General features: G+C 35.8%; 1 protein-coding gene across 7 annotated transcripts in view; it reads left to right on the forward strand.

Moving 5' to 3' along the window:
• Positions 1-17,517, forward strand: part of ATP2B1 (ATPase plasma membrane Ca2+ transporting 1) — a 120,681-nt gene extending 103,164 nt beyond the window's left edge. For all 7 annotated transcript variants that reach the window (XM_058568680.1, XM_058568682.1, XM_058568683.1 and 4 more), the window contains 3 exons: positions 3,080-3,187; positions 5,130-5,312; positions 14,279-17,517. In XM_058568680.1, coding sequence (XP_058424663.1) covers positions 3,080-3,187; positions 5,130-5,312; positions 14,279-14,590 — 603 coding nt within the window. In that variant the 3' untranslated portion in view covers positions 14,591-17,517. The remainder of the gene's footprint in view (positions 1-3,079; positions 3,188-5,129; positions 5,313-14,278) is intronic.
• Positions 17,518-18,590: the final 1,073 nt, after the last annotated feature.

Here is an 18,590-nt window from a genome sequence, read left to right on the forward strand (position 1 = left end):
ATTGATTGTGCATTCTACATCATTATCCTGAAAACTGTTAGAATTCTTATGTTATTTAAGGTAAATCTTACAGTTTACCACTTACTAGTTTAGCTAGAGTGATCACATTTGCTTCTAGCAATTAATAGCGGTTATATTTCTACAGTTGAGTTTACTATTAAATAATAAAAGGTTTTGAAATGAATATTTTAAAATCTGAATAACTGCTTCTGATTTGGTACATGCCGTTTTTTTATTTTGTAATATTGTCAAAGCAAGGCAGAAAAGGAAGTAGAGAATGGGGAATGAGGAGTGGGGTTGAGATTAAATAGGAGGGACTGAAAATTTTCCCATTTTTATAGACATCTTTCTAAGAACAAAACTGAGGATCACTTTGCATATGGTGATTTTTTTTATATAACTGTATATTACACCTATGTTTTTATGTCGTGTTGGATTCCATGGTACTCTTCTATGCAAATGATTATTAATAGTAGAATCTGGAATAAAAACAGGTAAGTGAATGGTGCCTGATCACACCAGGCAGTCAGTAAACACAATAAGATTTAAAAAGTGAGCTTTTTCAACAATGGAATCAGACAGTGATGATGCTTATTTTGGAATGAAAATCTAAGAGTTTTAAACAGTTTCTTCAGCCTCTACATTGTGCACTGTGGATACTGAAACCCAAAACCCTAAACTTAATTATTTCTGTAAAAACTGTTTCTGTTTTAGCTTTCAATTTCTGTAAATCTTAGGGAAACTGTTGCTTACTTGCCAGGTAGTTTCTGGACGTATTTTATTTAGATTTTATAAAAATCATTATTCATGGCATGCTAAAATTTTAGTTTTTACTTGCTATAAAATTAGGTTTATCTGTTTTTAACATAGGAGGATTGCAAAAATTTTAACTGCCTATCAAACAAATCCAGTAACTTAGTTCTCAACAAAGGTTGATATATCCCAAACAGGTAATGTGAGGTGTCATTCTTCAGTGCCTTGTAAAGAAGCCAGTGCTGCTCAAAATATGGTCTGTGGACCAGCCACTGGTCTATTTATTACAAGTACACAATGAGATAAGGAGCCTTTGCCAGAATGTAAATCAGCAACCTCACAGATCACGCTGCATATTTCATCTGGGGGTTTTGTGTGTGTTCTTTGTTTTTAGTAGTAGTGGTGGTAGCAGAGCTATGCAGACAGTGTGTTCACTTGCACTCTGGTGCCTGTTCCTCATCCTCTTGTGGATCAGCACCTTGAAGAGCACTTTTGTAGACAGTCAGCTGGGTAGGAAAACAGGACCCCTTCATTTACACGTATCTCATTTTGTTTGTTTCTAAAACAGTGTGGCCAGAGTCTTGATTATAAATCTGAGGTCCCTGAAGGGCTTCCACCTTGTAAATTGTATAAATTTAATTTCTTTCTCTTTTATTTACTAGCTGATTCTTATTCTTCACCTTTTTTTTTTTTGACAGATCATGAAGTACATAATAACCCTTAACTCTTTGTAAATATTTTTAGTTTCTTTTCTACTTTGTAGCAGTTAACACAATATCAGTATATTCAAAATATGTTCCACGAAGTAGTAGTCCCTTGAGTTGCTCTTACGTCCTCAGATAAGTTTAGGAAATACTGCCTGTTCACTTACCTCTTGGAGATTCTTAAAGCAGTATAACATAGTACTTAAGAGTATGAACTTAGGAGTCAGTCAGTCATGTGGTCAAATCAAGGTGCTGCCCTTTAGTAGTTGTGTGACCTTGACAAGGCACAATTTCCTCATCTGTGAAATGAGGATAATAATATTAGTTCGCATCATAGAAGCATTATGAGAGAGAGTGCAAGTAAATACACAGCGACACAGCGACAACTAAATACACAGTTTTATTTCTTATGATCTGAAATGAAAGATTATTATTTCTTGGGAAAGTAAATCAAATAATCGTATTAATCATTGATTGTTTCCCTAGCATTTTAATTTCCTCCTTTTCACATCCTTATTATACCAAAGAAAAGATAAGGTTTAAATTACAAAAGAGAGAGAGATTGAGAATACTCATCCAAATAAATGTTGAGCCTTTTTCATGCACATTATTTTCTTGGTGTACAAATGAAAATTATTCCAGTTTGATATGTCTATTAAAATTCAAGCGAGATTGTCAAATCAGTTATAATCCAACTCATTGGGCTACTGACAAACCAATTGGGTATCTATCTGTACAAGTGTACAAATAATGTTAACTTTGAAGAACAGTGGAATTGACAAATACATATCACTTGAATTGGATTAAAGTACAGCTCCACAGAATGGAGTTCGTAACTTAAAAAAAAAAGTTTAAAAATGTGAATAACAAGCGAAGTGATTCTTTTTTAATTTCAATATTTGGCAGCTACTAACTGCCATAACAAAGGCCTAGCAGACACACAAGAGGGTGAATATTGTTAACTCTTAATATTCCCATATACACTGTTTTAGGTCTTTTGAAATAAAGAAGGAAGCATAAGTGTGTGTTACGAATTTTATTTGTGTAAATCTTTGGACTTCTTTCTATAAGGGAGAACAAATTTTGAGGACATCTCACCTGAGTTAGCACATACTTCAAAGAACTTTGCAAGTTGCTTTTCTTTTCTTAGAGTCCATTCATAATTGTCCTAACATCTAAATGTAAACTAGGAATGAACAGCTATGTAGAAGGAAAACAAAAAAGATTGAGTATCATGTCTACTTTTCCATGACATATGATCTTTTCCACAAAAGTATACTATCTTTTGTGGGAAGGCATAAATTATTTAAGGAGTTTTACTAAATACAGAGGACGGTAGTTACTTGGCGTCATAATGGAAACAGTGTAAAGTTGATCATGAGAATTGGTTTTTTTTTAATTTTTAGTAAGCATAATTTAAACACAAAATATACATGCATTTAATATGTGGGACATTATTTGTCTTATTTTCAGACGCAAATGTCATATATAATACATGTCACCATCAGACTTATGGTGGTTCAGCTTGAGTTTTAGAGGACACACATTTGGGTAATTTTTGAAGTATATGAATTGTAAAATTTAAAAGATTTAAATAAATTTACTCTTGATTATTCCTCCAGATAATAATTGTGCAGTTTGGTGGAAAACCTTTCAGTTGTTCAGAACTTTCAATAGAACAGTGGCTATGGTCAATATTCCTAGGAATGGGAACGTTACTCTGGGGCCAGGTAAAAATCTCATCATTTTTTTGTTCAAACCTAAAGCGATTTTTTTTTTTAATTTCTAGTGTGTATTTTCTTTAATCAATTCTGTTATTTGATTCTAAGTAGTTATCATTATGGGTCAAGAAAGGGCATTCAGGAATATGTTTTTTTTAAATGTAATATTGTTCTAATATGTCACTTGCTGTTTATTATGATTATGCCTATACAATAAAACACTTAATTTCTTACATAGTTTTTTAACTTATTTAGGACAAGTTTTACAGGTTATTAGGATGATGCATTTATGACTGGTTAGGATGCTAATATCTGTATCTTTTGCTCTATGACCTATTTTTGCATTTTCAGAATAAATATTTTTATGAAAATAGAAAAATATTATATACTTCAGACTTTTCATCATTTTTTGTGTAGTTTAATAAAAAAGTGTAGCATGGGAAAAATCTTGAGTTTCAGTTCATGTAGAGAATGTTTCCGTAAAAATAGTGGTATCTGGAAGAATGGGCCACAAAATGACATTTTTCATTGTTTGGATGGAATGACTTTAACAGTATATATATAAAATACAATGCCTGTAAAGTGAGAGAGACTTCATCTTACTGTAGGCAACTGACTTGCAAATGTCATGTCATTATTTTTTAAAAGATAGGTGGTAGTGGTGTGTACATTTTTCATTTTAAGTCCATTACCATTACTGTAAAACTAACTGATAGAGAATCTGTACTAACATTTTCTTAAATGAAAGTTAACATGTTATGGTGTGTAACTGTTGTGAGCTAATTTATTGTCATTCATCAAACCAAACATCCAGGTTTTACTTAAACTTAACTCAGTCTTCATGTGCCTTTTATCTCACCTTTTTCTTAATTGTGTTTCTAGGTTCTAACGTTTGTCTTCTTACTCATTTTGAAGACCTCTTTAATTGAGATCTTCTTTTTAGTAGGATCCATACTTGGTCCACATTTCTTGTTGGATTGCCATTCTAGTTATTTCGTAATGTTCCCTTATAGACAAAACAGAACCCACAACCTCCCCAAAAAAATTCTGGCTAATTTCAGGAAGAGGAGATTCGATACAGTGTACATACCCAGCAGGCATCAGTTACTATCTTTGGTGGACGTCATCTGTTGATATTAAAGAGCAATGAGTTGGGTGGTCAGGAGACGTAGGGTCTTAGTCACTCCATGAACAAGTCACTTCTCGAGTCACTGAGCCTCTTCCACCTCTGTGAGAGGAAGAGATAGGACTAGAAGTTCTCTAAGCGGTTCTGATTCTGACTCTGCTTTCCCCGTGATGAGCCCGACTTTCTTAAGGAATCGCTGCCAACACTTATAAGTTAATACATATTTATTGGTGTTTTTTTGTGTCCTTTATGTTTTCTGGGGTATCTGTTCCTGTTTGTTGTCCTTATTAATCAGTATTAACCCAATTTTAAATAGTTGCATTTTTATAAAAATAAATACATTTAATAAACAAACTATTTTCAATCTAACCTTGAAGATTTTTTGAATTTTGGTTGTTTTTTCTCATTGAACTCTTAACAGCACTAATGAAATATAAGCTTATTTTACATTCAATAAGATCACTTGCCATTTTTATTTTATTTGAGATAAATATTATTAATATGAGTTTAAGTAACTATATATATATCAAACCATGGTTGTATAATTTACTGTCTTGAATGTCCTAAATAAAATACGAAAAATGTAATCAGGTTATTTCCATTCAGGAAAACTTTTTACCCTGCAAACTTAAATCTTTTGTGTAGCCAAGAGAAGAATATTTTGTGTTCTGAGGGAAGAAAAGCCTCTTGTGGACAGGCTCTCATGGCTTCGTTGGTAAAGATAGTTGGCTGTGGTTGCAACTTTTCACGCCTTGTATGTTAAAGTTGATTGGTTTAATTGTACTTGATAGCATTTATTTCTAAGTGTTTTCCCCTGTGTTGTAGCTTATTTCAACAATTCCAACTAGCCGTTTAAAATTCTTAAAAGAAGCTGGTCATGGGACACAGAAGGAAGAAATACCTGAGGAGGAGTTAGCAGAGGATGTGGAAGAGATTGATCACGCTGAAAGGGAGTTGCGGCGTGGCCAGATCTTGTGGTTTAGAGGTCTGAACAGAATCCAGACGCAGGTATGGGCCTGGTAGAGAGGTAGGAGAGGTGATGGGAGCGGGAGCCGAGGGCTTTTGGACCTGGGGAGGAGGTTTGAATGTGCTCCTGAACTTCCTTTCTAGCCTTCCCAACCCACAAAACTTACTCTTTTGAAAAATAATACTGGTGCCTGGAATGAGTGGAAGTTTTAATGGATCATGAAAGAATGTGTCTATATGCCCCTAAGCTCCTTTTTTCCTAGCTTTTTTCCCCCACTTCATCTCAAAATGCTACTCTTGCCTATTTATCTGCTCTGTAAAAAGTGCCTTTTTCTTTACTTTTTATATGTTGATAGATGGAATGGTCCTTTCTCTTGTTCTCTCTCTCTCTCTTGCTGAGCAAGCTGTCACAATCTCTGATTCCTTGCAGATGGATGTAGTGAATGCTTTCCAGAGTGGAAGTTCCATTCAGGGGGCTCTAAGGCGGCAACCCTCCATCGCCAGCCAGCATCATGATGTAACAAATATTTCTACCCCTACACATGTAGTGTTTTCCTCTTCTACTGCTTCTACTACTGTGGGGTGTGAGTGTGTGTTCCTAAGTGCATGAAATTAACATTTCCTACTTCACACACCTAACGTTTCTCATTTTCTCCTTAATGTTTAAATTCATTGTTCAGGCTTTTCATAAAGCTTTCTTTTCGTAAAGTGGATTGAGACCTCAAAGTGTTGTCGTTGTTGTTTTATTTCTTAGAGGGCTAGATGAAAGGTGGAGCAATTGTAACCAAAGATTAGATATGAAATCTGTGGGCTTGTCTCTCTGCTAACTTGGATAGCTAATGGGGGAATAAAATTGTAGCTTAGACTTCGTGAAACGACTATAAATTTTTGAGTATATGCCTTTAAACATGTTCCTCCTGCATGGTTCCCAGACGCATGTGATTTGAAATCAATCTAACAGAACCAAGAAATGGCATTTTTCAAGCTGAAAATGGATTTAGTGTATTGCCTTATTATCTTGTTCAGTTTGGAAAGTAAGTTAGCACCCTGAAGAAAAGTTCTCAGTATGGAGCCTGTTGTTTGCCCTCTTAGCCTGGACTTTGTGGTTTTACTGTGGATTTGTTTTTCCTTTTTCTTTTTTTAGAAGAGGTCCCTGTGTAAGTTTTAAAGTTCTGTGGTATTTATGGGGTATTTTTTTCATTTGTATAATCAATTTAATTTAAAATTGCATCTTAAGTAAGAAATATTCTATTATCTTACGTTTTCCACAGAAGTAGGGAAAGTGTACTGTTGATTCATTTTTGAACTATTACATGTCATAATTTCCATTAATTGACTAGAATAACAAATTTTCTTTCAGGTTTTTAGTAAATGGCAAACTCCCTAAAAGCTTTATAACCTATATCATCCTTACTGTGAATTAGGGTCTTGATTTCGTGGTGGTTTCTCAGTATATTGGAGGCACTAAAGATATAAACCCACCCACCCCTCACCCCTACTCCCTAAATCAGCTGAGATACCCAAGTTAATCTTTTATTTGGTCAGAGACCTGTCTTTTCCATTTGGTCTTCAGCCAGTTAAGGAAAAGAGGAACCTTTGGAAGCTGGAGAGAGGATGAATTGAGGGAGAAAGCAATGCTGTTTGAAGGAGGATGGTTTACTCAGGGCCTCTCTGCTGTTTGCTTAAATAATTTTCATGTGCTGTTTTTGATGGGGCTGTAAAACAGGCAGAACAGGAACTATCCCCATTTTACAGGTGTGAAACTGATTTGGAGTTGAAATGACTTGTCCATGGCTAATAAGCAGAGGCATCACGATGTAGAGAAAGGGCAGATAAGTGCTCTAAGGACAAACTGACCCTGTAACATTAGACGGGATGTTAAGTTTATAGACATGGACAGATAGAAATCTTCCTTTTAAAAATTACCCTGGCACTCCCTGCCTGAATGAATGGTAAATGTCAGTTGCCTGACCTTGTGCCTGGGGCAGCTGATGTCTGTTGCATCCTTCCCTCCCTGTGTCTATGGATTTCACATTATTCCTGGCTCTCAAGGGCTTATTACCCCTTATCCCTTCATCTCCTACTATTAGGGTTTCTTTGGTTGGGATCCATGAACACTCGTGGAAGGCCTACCATATGCCAGGGCTGTGCTAGAACCTCCAGACCGTGTAGTAAGGGCCACAAACAAGTCGTTGGGAATGTCTACATGGCAGTGAAACAAAATATTATAACCGAGTCCTTAACCCACCCTAGGAAGTCGGGAAAAATTACCTGAAGGAAATGACCCCTACGCTGACCCTTGATAGAATTTGCCAGTTGAGGAAAGTGAACCTTAGTGACATAGTTTGGTACTAAACATAATAAAATGTAAGGTGTGGATGAGGCTGGAGTGGAAGGTATCCATTTATATCCTATGAGAAGGATCCAAAAATGAGACTTTATCCTGAAAGACTCGCTCCCCTCAAAATTTCAGATTTGAAAATTTTAAACTGGCAGACAATTTGAAAGATTAATTCATGAATACCCTTCACCTGGGTTTACCATTTCTTAATACTTCATGTCATCTGCTTTATCTATCTGTATATTAATATATACTTTTTTTCTGAGCCATTTGAAAGTAAGTGGCAGGTATTGTGACATTTCATGTCTAGATACTTCGGCATATACCTCCTAAGAATAAGAATTCTCCTATACAATCGTACTGTGTTATCACATCCAAGAAATTTAACATTGATACCATTTTATCCAATATACAATCCATAGTCAGATTTCCCCAGTTGCCCCCAAAATGTCCTTTACAGCTTTTTTGATCCAGAATCTAAGAAAGGATCCTCAACAGTGTGTGTTTTGACTCCTTAGTATCCTTTAACTTGGAACCATTTTCTCCACCTTTATTTTTCATGACATTGACTTTTTGAAGAATCTGGGCCAATTGTCTTATAAAGTACCCTCCTTCTGGATTTGTCTGATTGTTTCCTTATGTTTAGCTTCCTGTTAAACTTTTTAGACGAATTTATCTCTTGGGCGGTGTGTATTCTATTCATTTTTATTTCAGCAGAATTTTAAATAATGGACTTTTTTCATTTGGAGAGGGTCACAGGACCTTGGGTTTGCTGTATTTCTCTGTATAATTGTATTCCAGGCTTTATATTAAAGATCCAGTCAATCACGAACTCGGTGTTTTAAGACATAGCCATCCACACCTGCCCCAGGCTCTATTCTGGCGCACAACTATGTATGAAACCTCAGAGTTGCTGGGCCCATGTGGCCAGGGGAATCGAGGTGTGTTTCAGAGAGTGGCAAGGGAAGGTTTGCAGTTGTGACTTTATCAAGGGTTGGGATGTTTATTTCTTTATCTGTATTCTCTGTTCTTGGAGCATAAGGAGGTATATCGAGGGCTGATGCATGTCTTCTTCATGAAGTTATCATTATACACTAACAGGTGCCGTAATTATATGGCTGTCACCATGAGTTTGTTTCAACCTTGCTGGTGAAGCATTTGTCTTAGGTGGTACAGAACATCAGCCAATATATAGAATTAATTAGTAGTGTTAGTGTGTTTAATGAGAGGTTTAATTTCCTCTCTGTGTTCCTGCCCTAATCTAGAATAGTCTTAGAAATATCTGTGGATGTCAGACTTCTGTGGCTCTTATTTGGAGTCTTTGCTTTGCTAAATGGAAGAAATAATAATCCATTTTAACTTCATCTTATACTAAGCTTGAAACATCTCTGGAGAGATCATCTTTTTTACCTCATGTATTAGTCAGATCTTTACTCTTAGAGATCTTCACTGTTAAAGATCTCTGGAGAAAACATTCTATAGTTTTTCTTTATTTATAAAATATATCATTCCAATATCAGTCTTCACTGTTAGTAAATTCTTTTGCTCAATTAATAGTTAAGGCTTCCTGGAAAGAAGAAATTGAGAGAAAGTTTGGTCTTCTAGGTGAAGGGTTGGCAAACTATAGCCTATGGACCAAATCTGGCTTGTTGCCTGTTTTTGAAAATAAATTTTTATTGGAACACATCCGTGCTCGTTGATTTAAGTATCATCTCTGGTAGATTTTGCACTACACAGGCAGGGTTGAGAAGTTGCATCAGAGACCATATGGCTTACAAAACCTAAAATATTTACTCTCTGGCTTTGCAGAAAATGTTTGCCAGCCCCTATTCCAGATAATTAAAACATTACACATTACACAGGTGGGTCTTACTTCGAGAAAATTCAGTATGCAAATACCCAACTTTGGAAAACAACCTAGAATTTTCTTTCTTGTTGCAAAATATCTTTTGCTTTACCATTGCAATTCTTTAAGTTAGTGCACATAGTAAAAGTAATGATGAAGAGAAATTTCCGAAATGGGCAGTCTGTTGTAGAAGGTAAGATATATCAGCTAGTGATTAAAAAGTCTCATATTTTAGAGCTGTCCTTGCGTTACACGTTTTGGGCAATAATATGGTTATTCTTTTCTGCTTCTTTTCTGTTAGAATTGTATTTAGGAAAAGGGGTGGTTTAGCAGAGTACATGATCTTATTTTGATTTGTTACTGAAATTTAATATATTGTTTATCTTGATAATCATTTTTAGTTTCTTAAAATTACTTTATGATAATCACTTTGATTTTTTTTTTTTTAAGGAAGATTGGCCCTGCACTAACATCTGTTGCCAGTCTTCCTCTTTTTTTGATTTTTTTTTCCTCCCCAAAGCCCCAGTACGTACTTGTGTATCATAGTTGTAGAGTTGTAGCTCCTCTGTGTGGGACGCTGCCTCAGCATGGCTTGAAGAGCGGTGAGTAGGTCCGCACCCAGCATCCGAAGCAGCGAGCAAAGGCCGCCAGAGCGGAATGCGTGAACTTAACCACTATACCACCGGGCTGGCCCCCACTTTGATTTTTTTTTGTTTACCATATATGCTTCATGCAGTGTTTTCCTCTATTGAATAATTTACTCTTTAAAAGCTTTTCTTGACATAGAATTATTGAATTTTTCTTAATTTCAATAACTCTAGGAGTTATTATGTTGTTCAGTAGTAGGTCTCAGTAAATATTAAAGGAATTGTTAAAAGACTGGATGAAATAAATGTAAGGCTTGGATTGTCAGGAATGGGTAGTTAGGATTGCTTCTTATGTTTTTGCTTAAACTGAATTCTTTGTGATATTAAAATAGTTTCCTACCTACCTAAAGTATTGTGCACACAGTTAGGCTTTTTAATTACTCAAAATTACTACTGTCCTGTGAGAATTTTACATATAAAAAGTAACAGAGATCAGAGCAAGTGTAGGTTAGCTCAGTGTCCTGCCTTAGTTCGAGAGTGCTTTCTTATTTATGTTCTTTGTGAGTAGAAACTAAAGCGAATCTGGTTCCGTGGCCCCTGGTTAAAATAGACTTTATTGTGTGTATCGAACAGGAGAACTGTTCTTTGAAAATTGTGTTGCTTTGGAGCATTTCTGAGCTGTCCTTCTACTGTGCTGATACTAACCCAGTCATCTTGGGGCTGGGTAGTGGAGTCAGCGGAAGGCAGCATTAACCTTAATCTTAGGGAGTATTTTATTCCAGGGAAGTGAGCTGTAAAGTTCATGTCCACATGTTCTCTTCTGTTATTGACTTCCAAAGAACCGGGAATCGGCACTCCCGAAACCTTGGTTCTGAGACACTTTGCCAGTGGTTAGGGGTGACTTCACAAGTCAGCCACCCATCTTGTCAGCTGCTCAGTTTCATCATTTGTAAAGTGGTTACAATCAAGTATCTCACATATCCTTACAAACTCTGAGGTTCTCAGATAACAATAAATTCTTTCAGGAAAAAAAAAATCTTAACAAAATTGAAAAGTTTTCGTGAAAAGAAATCTAATCTAATTTCACCTGCAGCAGATGTGTGTGTGTGTGTGTGTGTGATTTTGTGTACACACACACTTACCTTTGTCACCTGCTTGCTCTGTACGCTCTGCCCATCTTAGAGCTTAGCTAACGCGTGGATCTCTAACTTAAGCTTGTTCCTTTCTCCTGAGCTCTGGATATTTTCACTTGGATGCTCTGCAGCTCCCCAAATTTAACATGTTCCAGAACTTCATTTATTTCCCCCTTGATTCTTCACTGCCCCCCTCAATCCAGACTGGTCAAGACAAAGCAAAACAGAAATGCCAGCAACCAAGTCGAGTAAGCAACAACCTCAGGGTCATCTTGATCAGTTCTCATCACTGTCAGGTTTGCTGGCTGATCCTCCGGTTTGTATTCTCCTCTGTGCCTACTGGCCACTGACACCAACAGATTTTTTTTTTTTTCTGTAAGGAGTTTATCTTTTTGCTTCTTTAACTGTGTAGTTTATCATTAGGACAGTCACGATACCTGCTAAATGTCCACATGTATAAAGTGGGAATTGTAGGATTGCACGATAAAAAACACCTAAATGAATGATTATAATGGTATATTTAGCAAGCATTGTTTACACACCGTATGTAAGACACTTTATGTCTTAGTAAAGGCAGAACAAGAGTAATAAAGGAAATTAAAAATGTATTTGCTGGGGCTGGCCCAGTGGTGTAGTGGTTAAGTTCGTGTGCTCTGCTTTAGTGGCCCAGGGTTCATAGGTTTGGATCCCGGGCATGGACCTGCACACCGTTTATCAAGCCATTCTGTGGCAGGCGTCCCACATATAAAGTAGAGGAAGATGGGCACAGATGTTAGCCCAAGACCAGTCTTCCTCAGCAAAAAGAGGAGGATTAGCAACAGATGTTAGCTCAAGGCTAGTCTTTCTCACCCAAAAAAAAAAAAAAATATTTGCTGCTAATAGCCTGTCAAATGAAGGAACTAAAGTATAAACACATGAATAGAATAGAATTATACAATAGCATATGATAAAGTGGCACGACAACGGAGAGGAGATACTTGCTGCTCACAGTGTGGATTATGGTCTGGTAGCTTCAGCATCGCCTGGGAGCTTGTTAGAAATGCAGGATCTCAGGCCCTTACTGAATCAGAATCTGCTCTTGAACAAGATCCTCAAGTGCTTTGTGTGCACATTAAAGCTTGAGAAGCCCTGACATTGACACTTGTGAGCTAACACTGTTCTAAATCTGTGCTTGTACTGACTAATCTAATCTCCCATAACAACCCCATACATAGGCACCATTGTTATTTACCAGTTTGTAGTTGAGGAAATCTGTTTGCCTGGCGTCCTCAGCTAGCAAGTGGCAGAGCTGGAATTCACACCAGACGTTCTGCCTCTGCCTTCCTCACTCAGCTGGGCCTCGGCCTTCCTCGCTCAGCTGGGCCTCTGTCTTCCTCATCAACACTGGGCATATGTTGTTGCAAATGGCAGGATTCCCTTCTTTTTAAGGCTGAATGATATTCCGTTGTATGTATATACCACATCATCTTTATCCATCCGTTGATAGGCACTCAGGTTGTTTCCATATCTTGGCTATTGTGAATAATGCTGCAGTGAATATAGGGGTGCAGCTTCAAGATCCTGATTTCAGTTCCTTTGGATAAATTCCCAGAAGTGGGAATCTAAAATAGTCAAACTCATAGAAGCAAAGAGTAGAATAGTGGTTACCGGGGGCTGGGGATAGGGAGAAATGGGGAGATGTTAGTCAAGGGGTTACAAAGTTTCGGTTATACAGGGTAAGTTCTGGAGATCTAATGTGCAGCATGACAATTATAGGTAACAGTACTGTACTGTATACTTGAAATTTGTTAAGAGAGTAGAATCCTAACTGTGTGGTGATGGCCATGTTAATTAGCTTGATTGTAGTGATTATTTCACAGTCTACATGTACATCAGATCATCAACTTGTAACTTTAATATATACAATAAAAAAAGTGGACATAAACTGTTAGATTTTTTAAAAATACATTCAAATGTCCATTTGAAAAAATTTATAAATTTTTTCATTATCAGTGTCTCATGAGATGATTCTGGTGACATCTTTTTTCCTAGAATGTCAATGTCAGTTACCTCTTTCAACATTGTGAGTAAATGATGTCTTCATTACAAAACAGGATTCATTAGAATCAAAACAAAAGCGAATAGTATATTTGAATTGATGTATTATAGTAGATGCTCAAATATTTGGATTTTTTTTTTTTTTTGAAAGTCTGTATGACAGTGAACCGGTTAATGAGACCTGATGTCAGTGTGTGCTGTAATGTGTTTGAGTTAATTGCTGATTAACCTCTTTTCATCTATATAGCAGACTTCTGAGAAAGACTTCTGTGAATTGTTGCGCTATATGTTGAAGAGTGAAAATACTAGAAAACTTTGTGTCTTCTTCTTGGGAAATTTGTCATAGAAGAATCCAAGGGGCATCTTTTTTTTTCTTTTAAACCTGTTCTTTCCAGTGAACTATAGTATATAAATTGATTTGTTTTAATCTATTATAGAGAAAAACACTAACACTTTATAGACAAATGGCATATACTCAAATATTTATAGCTGTTGAATGGCATTTTATAGATATTTATTTGGGTTTTGTCTTTACTTTTATTTTTTTAATTAATTAAGGGAATAGTGGGGTGGATGTGAGTTCATTGTGGCATTCAGCTTCTATTTGCTTGGCTTTTTCATAGTCGGTGACACCCTAATTCCTAGCATGATAAATAGTAACCCTCTGTGCTTGACTTTGTTTAACTTATTTGAATTGTTTTCAAAAATTACATTTTTTTAATTTAAAAAAGTCAGCTAAAGCTTGTGTATGGTTAAGTTTTTGTTTTGTTTGTTTTTGTTTTCCTGTAAAATGGCTATTAAATTTTGAGCCAGTGACAATGAGATTTTCTTAGTATTACTTTGAATTCTATACCCCTTAATTCTTAGAATATGTGGTTTTGTTGTTCTGTAGTGTCCTACTAAAATATTCATTTTTTTTACAGTGTATTGCAAGTTCCACTGCATTACATGCAAATATGATTCACTCATACCTAGCTGTTTGTGGATTCAGACTCATAAATGAACCATTTTTAGGTTAAGCCAATAGTGTACTGACATCTTTCTGTGTTTTCTGATGTTTACAGATTCGAGTGGTGAATGCATTTCGTAGTTCTCTATATGAAGGGTTAGAAAAACCGGAATCAAGAAGTTCGATCCACAACTTTATGACACATCCTGAGTTTAGGATAGAAGATTCAGAGCCTCATATCCCCCTTATTGATGACACTGATGCTGAAGATGATGCTCCTACGAAACGTAACTCCAGTCCTCCACCCTCTCCTAACAAAAATAACAATGCTGTTGACAGCGGGATTCACCTTACCATAGAAATGAACAAGTCTGCTACCTCTTCATCCCCAGGAAGCCCACTACATAGTCTGGAAACATCACTCTGATTGTAAGCTGAATGTTAACACACTAGCTGCATTGTAAAGAAACAAATTGAAACTGGGTCTTTTCACATATTGTGACGGACAAGATAGTATTCTTGTCTTTGGACTTCAACAGAAGACACACTTGTACGAATGTAGATTTATTTTTTTAAAAAAAAAGCAAAGCTTTCTGGCAGACTGAGGGTGCTTTTTGGGGGGTGGGAGAAATGAACTGACAGATAAACAGTAACTCGGCGTAAGTTGACCTGTGGATCATCAGTGGTACCTGAGAATGGTCCTGAACAGTGTATTGTAGAGCTGTAGTTGATCTCAGTCCTTGATGGGAGAGAGTTAGGAGGAAAGCCGGGCAAGCAAAGAGCCCTGGATCATTGAATTGATACTTTAATTTCTGCTGTTGGCTGTTAATAATTTGGATTATTTATGTTTATAAATGATACAGATCTGTTTACAAGGTTTGTAGATACTTTTTTTGTTCCTGTTCATAGATGGGAAGCTTCCTTATAACTGATGCAGAGAAAAATTAGTCCTTCAAATACTGCTGTATTTTCAGGAAAAAAAAGGGGGGGGGGTGTTTCTATTGAAACTGTACTAAATTTTTGCCTACAATTTACCTTGTTAAATATTGTAGATAAATTGCTAATACTAATAGCCAAATAGGTAACACTAATGCTTTGTTTAAAAAAACAAAACAAAACAAAAAAAACATGAGCAGTGGTGTTCTAATGAAGTTATGGCATCTGTCCTAATTAGTTTCTTAAATACATTTACTACTTAATGGTTTTGAAACAACTGTTTAATTTTTAAAATTTTTGGAAACTTGCTAATAACCTTTGTTCAGAATTTAGTAGATTGTTTAATGCGGGACATCAACCACATAAGGAAAGATGCTTGAAATGCTTTTGTTATTTCAGGCAAATCAGATTAAATCAAGCTATCAAACTGCAAGAAAACCTTAGTCCTTTTTGTTTTTGTCTAAACATGTTAGCTCAGTGATGTCTTGGTGAACTGTGAGTGAACTGTATTGATTTTTCTAATAAATCCTTAGAAACCTTCATACAGCATGAGGGCTGTTGGCATTTTGAAAAAGGTTAATTAGAAGCATACATGTTTTCCTTTTGTTTTTGAAACTTGTTTGTAAACATAAATAAATATGCCCTTTTATTAAATAAATACATGGCAATGTCTTTTTAAAAAGAAATTTCAGCTTCTTTACTCAATTCTGCATATATGGTGCATCAGTCTGTTCTCTTGAACCACAATTGGAATAAATTTCAAGATGGTAACAGCCCCATGAAGGTACCGCTTTAATTCCTTGGTGGCAATCTAATAGAACCAGACTAAGAAAATCACCATTTGACATATTCTTCATAGAATTTAGTTTGCCTAACATAGTCTCACAATTTAAAAGATACATGACCACCATTGTCTTTGATACATTTATTTTAATTCTTAAGTGGCCAAATATCGCATTAGGTAAAATCAGATTATATGAAACAGTGGAAGAGCTCCTAAAAATATATATTTAGATGTGTTAACCGTATGCTGGGATGCCCATCTCTAAGCCAACTGGAATCTTTAAGTCTTGGTTTCTTCCTTTTGTCTTTCTCCTCCCCTTTTTCACCTCTGTCTTTACCTTTTAGGAACTGGCATTGTGTTAGGGCCCAGATTTCACCGCATATACAATCCTCAGGCTGACATAAAGTTTACGAGGACTCCTACGACATCTGAGAGCGCTGACCCAGCAAAGAAACATTTAGTTGATGGTGCTTGATGTTTTTGGTGGGTGAGGGAAAGTCTTTTTCTCTCCATCAGTCCTTTGCAGTAATCCTCTGCAAGTCTTAGAAATACATTGGCTCTGTCAGCATTTGTAATTGTACATTTATTCATCCGGTATTTATAGCAAATCATACTGTAGAAAGAGGTAGCGTGATATGCTGGAAAGCATACAAAGCTGGGAGTCAAGACCTAGTTTCTAGTCTTGGTTTTGCCATTAACGTGCTGCCTGACCTTGGGAAAATCCTTTACTCCAAATGAGGGTGGTGGACTAGACTATCTCGAAGAACCCCTTCAACTCTAAAAATTGACCCTGTCAACTGGAGAGCCTACAAGGCATAGGGAATAGAGAAAAGGGAAATGTTTTCAGTTTTCTTTTTTATTTTGGTTATGCTTAAATATGAATGTAATTACCAAAAGATTTAGACATGCATGTGCTTCGGAGGATTTGTATTGAGCTTTTACAGTATTCATTTTTCAACTCAAGGCAATGGCTTTTTACACCAACTCTAATCCATAAACGGGTCTTATGACATCCATGAAGTAGTAGCAAGACATGCTTAGTGTGTATTTCTCTCTTTGAGACACTGTAATTTCTACCAGAAATTTCCAGAGCATTATGTAAGTAGAAAAAAATGCAAGCAAGCTGTTAAAGATCTTGGATCCCATTATATAGTATGTATAGCTGAAATCAGCATCTGTAATTCAATCACTTTTTCTCTTTTATCCTCTAACCAAAAAATTGTTTAATTTTGCATCCCAAATGTTTTTAATCTTTGTATATTTTTTAAAAATCCTTTTCTCCTCATCATTGCCTTTTTTGTGGTTGTAAATAGACTTACTTGCACTTTGAAGATGAGTTACTCCTTGTCATCTTACAAATATGTGATACGGTAATTTTCATAACAGATGTCAGTTTTGAACCAAGAAATGGTGATTTGTTTATAAGAAAAAAAAAACTGGCTTCATTTCTGTGAAATTGCTCTTTGAAAATTTCTTTTTACACGTGTAAGCCAACTGAGATACCGTGATGGTGTTGATTTCTTTCAATGATGCTTACCATCTATTTTAGCCACTGAGCCTTTTATTATTTGTCTATTTGTAAAGTTTATTTGTCGTAACTCATTTAATAAATATACTGTTTATCTGTTTCTGAATGGGGACTGAACTTTTTGAATATTTAAATTGATCTGAACATCATATTTTGGAATTACTTTTTTCTACTTGAAATTTTAAAAGTCTGATTGATGAAAATTCTGTCATGTACTTGAAATGTTATGGTTGTGTTACAGTGAATCAGAGTTCAGATATGCATGATTTTGCCCCGAGAATGCAAGTGGGTACATTGTCCTTCCTCCTACCCACCGTCTCTAGTCCTTGCAGCACAATAGATCATTTCTGCAGTCCATGGGAGTGTCATGTTGTGGTTTTAGAAGAGCTCAGTTTTTCACATTAACTGTAAGAGCTTATTCTTTTGTTAAATAATCCAAATTTGTCCATGGCAATTATCTATGGTAACAAAATCAAATTGCTCTTAGTTGGTTTTTATAATAAATTATTAACATAAATTAGCAGCTTTGTTGAGATACTGAGTGAACTTGAAATGATTACGAATACCATATTTTTCCATTAGTAAAAATTATTAGTAAATTATTGAGTGTATGTAAGTACCTCATTTATGATATGAAACACGTTTTCCATTTTGTCAAGTTAGATTTTATATATTATGTATTAGGATTGAATTTTGAATTAAGTTCCCTTTGTAAAATTAAGGGGGTAAGAAAGGGGAGTTGCTGTAAGTCTTGGCTGGTTGACCTTTTTCCTTCCCCGTGTCTTGAGAGAACTCTTGTCATATGGTAGCTGCCTTCTTTCCTTTCACCGTTGCCACCTAAGACTCTGATGCCCAAACCCCATGTCAGCCTTTATCTTTTTAAATTACAATGTTACACTCATTTGTAGACAAAAAAATAAGATACTTTTATTAGCATAGTTATACCACCTAACTAAAAACAATCTTTGAAAGATCCTTGAAAAAATAACCTTTCTCTTAGAATAAGCGTTATAAGAATACCAAGAACGTTCCATGCAGTAAGGGAAGTTGTGGTTGTGTTCCTGTACTTCTCTCATCAATGCATGTCAAAAGGGAAATGATCTTTATCCTTACAACGTAATTTCCTTTTTGACAGATTGATAATTTTGTTCCTGAAACTCAACTGAGAGTTTACTTGGA

Source organism: Diceros bicornis, chromosome 25 (genome assembly GCF_020826845.1).
Source record: "Diceros bicornis minor isolate mBicDic1 chromosome 25, mDicBic1.mat.cur, whole genome shotgun sequence".
Taxonomy (NCBI): domain Eukaryota; kingdom Metazoa; phylum Chordata; class Mammalia; order Perissodactyla; family Rhinocerotidae; genus Diceros; species Diceros bicornis.